The sequence below is a fragment of the Empidonax traillii genome, unplaced genomic scaffold, assembly GCF_003031625.1.
Source record: "Empidonax traillii isolate 1590-97213 ecotype Southwest subspecies unplaced genomic scaffold, ASM303162v1 scaffold374:size1477467, whole genome shotgun sequence".
Classification (NCBI taxonomy): Eukaryota; Metazoa; Chordata; class Aves; order Passeriformes; family Tyrannidae; genus Empidonax; species Empidonax traillii.
The window spans coordinates 1312134-1318941 of record NW_020955567.1 but is presented as its reverse complement, the minus strand read 5'-3'; the positions used below and the strand labels follow the sequence as shown (position 1 = coordinate 1318941).

The 6808-nt window shown below is 42.7% G+C and overlaps 1 protein-coding gene across 3 annotated transcripts in view; it reads right to left on the bottom strand.

Moving 5' to 3' along the window:
• Window positions 1–6591, bottom strand: part of TWF1 (twinfilin actin binding protein 1) — a 17537-nt gene extending 10946 nt beyond the window's left edge. Inside the window, exons 1-3 of one of the 3 annotated variants that reach the window (XM_027892926.1) lie at window positions 6503–6591; window positions 3259–3336; window positions 895–1073 (exon numbers count right to left, since the gene is read on the bottom strand). In XM_027892926.1, coding sequence (XP_027748727.1) covers window positions 895–1073; window positions 3259–3336; window positions 6503–6527 — 282 coding nt within the window. In that variant the 5' untranslated portion in view covers window positions 6528–6591. Of the gene's footprint in view, window positions 1–894; window positions 1074–3258; window positions 3337–6062; window positions 6210–6502 lie in introns of those variants that run through there. The other 2 variants (XM_027892927.1, XM_027892925.1) reach the window with 2 other exon arrangements.
• Window positions 6592–6808: the final 217 nt, after the last annotated feature.

The following is a 6808-nucleotide window of genomic DNA, read 5'->3' as shown; positions in this document are numbered from 1 at the left end:
GCAATCCATCTACGTCCTGAGGACCTCGCTGCCACTGTCCAAGCGTGCTTGGCCCCGGCAGATGAACCTCAGGATTAAAGGGTGGGCTCAGTTCCGCGCACACTGTGTCTCACCTAAAAAATCCAATGCGCAGGCTGGAAGGTGGAAAGACCTTCCCCGGTTCTTCGTTCGCGAAGAGACTGGCCATTCCTCTCTCAACAGTCCCATCTTCCCACCTTATTTCACCATCATGACATCCTTTCCGTAATACTTCACCTTTTCAACAATCTTTTCTATGCACTTCAACTTTCAGTGTCTTACTATTTCCTAACTACTAGTGAAAGCAGTAGGAATTTTGGAATTTTTACTTTCTAGTTTTCACATTCCCAGAACCTGTACACAGTATCATAGTTTCTCCTAGAAATCCTCAACTCTAAGGAGTTCCTCTCAGTTCCCTCCCATGCTCTTGAACTACCAACTAAGAAGCAGTGTATTTGTGGCATGCCACAGATCCACAAGTGCCAGCTGGGCAGCCAGCAAGCCAAACAGAATAAACAGCTTGAGCTCACACTATAATCCTTCTCTCTGTGATAACACCCATTAAGATTTCTGTCCTATATCCTTCCATGAATTTTTATGAAATACTGACAGTAAGACAGACAGGGCAAAAAAATTGTACTGAGTCCTCTAGTCAGGCTAAAAACACATTGGATCACATGCACTCCATGTAGACCTACTGATTTGCTCTTCAATCAGCTTCAAGAAACATTTTCCCACTTTTCTTGGGGAAATGTAGGGGCAAGGTTGGGAAATGCTTCATTCCTTTAATCCTTTTGCTTCATATCTAGGATTCAGATCAAATGGCACTGTTGAAAAATCATCAACAACATGAAGCCTCTGATGCCTACTACTTACAGGAGAATGATCAGGTGACCATGCAATGAAGATCCATTCATATCCTTGAGCATTCTGAGAATCTAATCTGTATAATATATAACATGGTTGCTTGTCTTCAAGAAGGGGAAGGACAAAGCAATCGTAATCCTTTTCCCATGATCCAACTGGCCGTCTAGAGGATCCCACAACAAGCTGCTCTACAACCAATAACCAAAGCTACAGGTTAGCAACAATACAGCTAATATTTTTAAAATTAATAACTAAAATAAGCAGTTAATTGGACACTTTCATAATTATGTCCACAAGAATGGGAGTCAAGAATAGTCAGTGTGAAAGCAAGTGAATTCCTACAAAAGCTGTGTATGTTCAAACCCTAACTCACTTTACCCAAAGTACAAATAGTTGAGAAGTAATGTACTGGTTGTCATCAAGTTCTTTGATCTGAGGCGATACTACTGATATTAATTTTTTTTAGCATAACATACACAGAAGGGAAATAAGAACTGTCTTCTGCCAATTATTTTTAAATTGGAATGCTTAAGTAGAAGTAGGATGAGAGTAACCTTTCAAATTTTATAATAATAATTATTGATGCTCATGCTACAAAATATTAGTGTTCACACTCATTGTAAGGAGTCAATAACTCAATTATACAGTGGAAAGAGTTTGGAATGAATATGCTTGCATTAATCACTTTAACTTGACTGTGTAAGTAGATAAACCTCTTTCTAATACAGCTTCATAGCTATGGTCTTTAAATGACTGAAGTTGTTTATCATGTATAATTGGCTTAAGTCTGTATAGAATACTTCAAATGGTATTTAATTGTGTGAAGAGCTGTAACAACAAGATTTTTCTCTTATTTATGCATCATATCTCAGCTTCTAAAGAAAAGTATTAATATACTATCTTACAAAACATTTATCAGTTTCCCAATAAATACTAGCCCCTACAATCAAATAAAAATACCTTGTTTAAATGGGATCCTACATCAGTTTGAGGACCATCATAGTAGCTAGTATACAAGTTATCTTTTCAGAGTCTAGGACTTAAACTTCTAAAACTTCAGACAAAAGTGCAACAGTATACAAATGCCTCTACAGCAACATTTCAAGCAAGGGACCCCTTCCACAGTAACTCATAGAACATGAACAGCTCAGGGCAAGGGTGTTTGGCCTTTCCCTGAATTAGATGTGAAGTATTTGAAGTTGTACACCTAAACCAGAGTATTCAGAATGTACTTACCAATTCTGAACTTTAGGTGGATTTTTACCCACCTGGATTTAAGACACAATCAGGGGAACTGCTGCCCTGCAGCAAACCTCCTCTCTTATTAACTCAGATTAGCAGAACTCTATTTGCCTGTTATCTGTTGACTAAGGGCAAGGACTAAGGACTATAATCTGTTGCTGAAAGCTCCTACAGACAGATGAGGCAACTGTCCTTCTTCCAGTATTCTGGGAGTTTTACAGGTTTCTTTCTGAACTGCAGAAAATAGTACCAAAGACAAGATTTTGCTTCTATATAAAGATGAAATGGATATAAATAAATAAATATATATATATGTAAACATACAGAAAGAAAGAAAAAAAATAGGGAAGTTTTCTATTTGTATCTTATTTATAGGCTTCATTTCATCTTATAAAGTAGTATATACACAAAAGCACATTGTTTTTCCTTGCTTAATGGGGTCTTATACAACCAATCTGCATTTCTACTAAAGAAAAAAAGTAATTATGTATTCTGTCTTTCAATGTTTGAGACTTGATCCCTTGCCAAGATGTTCAAAGATCAAACTCAAGTTCTGACAGAAAGTATGTAATTTTCTATTTATACATATACGTGAGTTTTAATTTTGAAAATGTATGTAAAGTTACAGATTTTTAAATATATTTTCTATGTAGTCAGATTACTACTTAAATATCTGCTTTAACAGGACTTTCTACATGCAGCTGATCCCAGCATAAAAGGCAGATAAAATTTATAGTCCATCTAAGATGACTAGTTATTGTGTAACACCAGCTTTCTGTCTAATGAAAGTAAGCAGACTGACAAAAAACCTCACAGGTGTAGAAATTTTCTTTCCCTCTACTCTTTCTTTACTAGGAGGTAAAAGTAAGCCCATCTATATTATCCATATGATAAATGGATCCAAGCAGTTATTGGTAAAATATGATATTTGGGAGAAAAATTCAAATGCAAAAATACAGTAGCATTGTAGTGAAAAGCTCAAACTTAAATTTTACCTTCCATATAGGAAAGACCTTAGTAAAATTAAGTTTGGCAAAGTTTTGTTTTTAAAACAATTGTACATGTAGGTCATTAAAACAATTAGGAAAATATCTAAAAGAACCAGGAAAAAAAGATTAAAATTTTACTAACCATTGTCAATGACTATTTTTAAAAGCCTATATTGTCCATTTCTTGCACCAACAAAGATGTCTTTAACACTTCCACTAGCTGAAAAAGAGAAAATAAAAGTAATCAAATTAACACATTTCACTTCCCTAGGACAAAGAACATTCATGAGGGTAAGAACAACACTGGAAAAAAAACGTACAACTGGCCCTTTGCTAGAAAGTTGGACTGAAAAAGGAACACAGGAGTGATGCTCCTCCTATTCTGCATACTGCTCCAGACACCAGCATGCCACAGAAAGATGTGAGGCAACATTACAAAACACCTCTGCTTTCCAGCATACCATATGATTCTCAACACTGTGAAAATTAAAGGTGGCATACCATCAATCTCAGGTTTCAGAGTTGACACAGCAACACAATAAAAATGTGATGCATCTCAAATTACAATAGCTTCATGAAGTCTGGAGGCTTAGTACAAACTTTCAGACAGAAACTTTATGCCTGCCAGGAAAACGTTAGGGTTTGTCTGGCAGAAGTGACAGTCTTTCCTGAGGACACCTTTCCAAAGAGTACCAGTGAAAGCTTCCACTCATTGCTCATCTTTCATATCATCTTTTTTTCCTTCTAAGCTTGATGACATTGTTCAAGCTCCAACCTGTTGCAACAGGATAGGTTTATAATGAATTTACAAAGGAGTAACTAAAATATTTTTGAATGTCTATAAATCACATAGACAAAACATCATAAACATAACAGATGCAGTTTCCTAAGCACACTGAAGAACTGTGCTTGAGTTGCGTGAAGATCATTCTTATCTCAACTGCTCTGCTAAATAACCTGAGTGCAAATCAGTTTAATTATACCATGGGTAGGATTTATTGAAGAACATTTATTGCAAGAAGGTCCTTTAAGTAATCCCACTGCATAGAGCATTGTACCAGCAAAACAAACAACAAACCAGGAAACAAATGAAATTGATTATTTATAGTCAGGTTGAACAGATGGTAGCCAGCAACATTAGAGCCCATACTCAAAATATTTTACATTTATGTCCATCCCAGTGATGCCAGGCCCATTCTGAGAGTCCAAAATGGCATGGATATATGATGTTAAGCAAACTGAACTGCATCAGGTTACCAGTTCAACCCCAGTTTCATCGCAGTTAGTATCTTCCCACTAACCAGTGCACTAACCAGTGCAGACCCTCCCAGTAATTTGCTCCTAGCTTTTCTAATCATCTCTGCTGGTCCTCACCATTCCATTGAGCAAGCAAACCTTGCACCACTTTCTAGACCTTTTGGTTCCCCCAGGACTTCGTTTGTCCTCTTTTTGTCTATTATCTTTTTGTTCCTTATTCTCTCATTTCAACTCTGCACACCAAAACAAGACCAAAATACAGCAGTCCCTACACCAATTTCAGAACTCTGACAGCTCCTGAAAAAAATCATTTTGAGACACCTGTGAAACCATCTTACTATCAAGTTATCTATGGCTTTTTCCTCATAAAGGTTTTTAAATTCATAACAGAATATTATTTTCTACTTAAACTTTTTGCATAACAGAAGCCTAAAGAATCAAATTCTGGATTTATTTCACAAATATTTTACAGGCAATATTACTTTAAAATTATTTAGAAGATTGTGAACATATTCTGTTGTTAATTTCCCACAGCTTAATGCATTCTGCAACTTCCTACACCATTTATCTCTACTGGCCTGTTTGAAAGTCCAGTTCTTTCAGCAACTGCCTGGTACATATCACTGTGCCCATGACTTCATTTCTGCTTCCAGAAAAGAGCAGCCCTTGCTGCCAAATCTTGTAATTGTTTATGAGTGACAGTAGCCTGTTTGTAGCTAAAGCCAGCAACGGCACAAACAGAGCTATTCCTCTTCCAAATTGCAGAAGCTGATGCTTTTCTGCAAACAGGACTCCTGATTAGTGCCTGCTGAGGCAGGATCCATGCAGGAAAGCTGCAGAGTTCTCTACAACTCTCCTCAGAGGACAAATGATTCTCAAAGACACGAAGCGGAGCAGTAGACGAGGTTTAACCCTCTATTTGCTCATGATAAGCAACAGAATATTCTTCTGCTCCTCCCTCCAGTGTCTCCAGAACAAGTGAATGAAGAGCCACTAACTAACCCTTATCTCCAGACTGGGAAAAAACCAACCTATTCCAGATGCACCTCTAGCCTGAGAAGGGTTGAAAAACTCAAAACAAGAAGGTGCAAAAAAAGACCAAAGAGGTCTTGGCATGCAGTGGAAGGAAAAGAAGAGAAGCAAAGGGTGCAGACTACATAACAGCCAATGGACAAAAAAGGGCATAGAAGAACATCTAAGAGCTGTCGTGGCTGGGACAAAAGTCACCTTCAACAATAAATATGGGAGAGCAGGCAAAGTACATGGTACTAGTCACTGAATACACAGATTGCAGAAATCGAGACAGTAAAACCCGACCCCTCCATAATCCTGCAGTATAATCCCTGCTTAGCAATTCTGTGATTCGGGGGACCTGCTAATACTGTGAAACAATACGCTGTCTTCTTCTAATTGCTCTTCGCTTACTCCAAGGCCTGGAAACACGGGGAGAAAAGGTTGCCACGTACTTTTTCCCTTTGTGGCCTCCAGAGATGGGCTTTTTAGTAGACTCTCCTGCTCCAGGGTTCCTGCTTCTCCTCGAGGCTCCCGGAGGGAGCCGGCAGCGACCCCCGGCATTGCCCGTGCTGTCCAACCCATCCCAAACCCGCGGCGGCGACCCCGAGCAGGCGGCAGCCCCCAGCTCGACGCTCACCCCGCCGCAGCAGGAAAACCTGCACGGTGGGAAGTTACCTGAGGCTAGGGTGGCCCTCCCCGCCATTCACGGGGCTCTGCAGGGAACACTTTCCAAGGGGAAGGACAGGGGCAGTTCGCCGTGTGGATAAACCCTGCGGGCTCCGCCTGACTGGGGACGGAGCTCTGGGCTCGACCCTGAGGGGTGGCGGCCGCCGGGGCCGAAACCAGCAGCAGTTCCCCCCGTCCGCTCGCCCCCTCCCCCCCTCCATCCCGCGGCGCAAAGGACGGGCTCCTCTGGCAGCAAACAAAGGACGCAGCGGTGGGAAAAACCGCACCGGGAACGGCCCGTTAACCGCCCGCCGCGCCCCGACCCGCGGGGAAGAGCGCTCCGCCCGCCTCCCGCCTGGCTGGCGGGGGACAGGGGAGACGGGGGCCGGCTGTCATGAGGAGCAGCGGGCAGCGCGGAGTGGAGGCAGCGGAGAGAGCCGCGCGGGTACCTTGGATGCCGGTCTGGTGGGACATGTCGCACCGCCGCCCCGGGACACCGCACCCGCCGCCGCCTCCCGCCCGCCCGGCACGGCCCGGCCCGGCCCGGCCAGGCGCACGTGACGCTCCGCCGCCACTCAGCGGCCGGCAGGGAGCGCGGCGCCTTCCGGGCCCCGCCGGCCCGGCCGGCACGGGGGTGCGAGCACCGCGCTGGCCGCCCTGCCCGGCCCTGCCCCGGGAACCCTCCCTGCCGTGGGAACCCCCTGCCCCGGGAACCCTCCCTGCCCCGGGAACACCTTCTGCCCCGGGAACCCTCC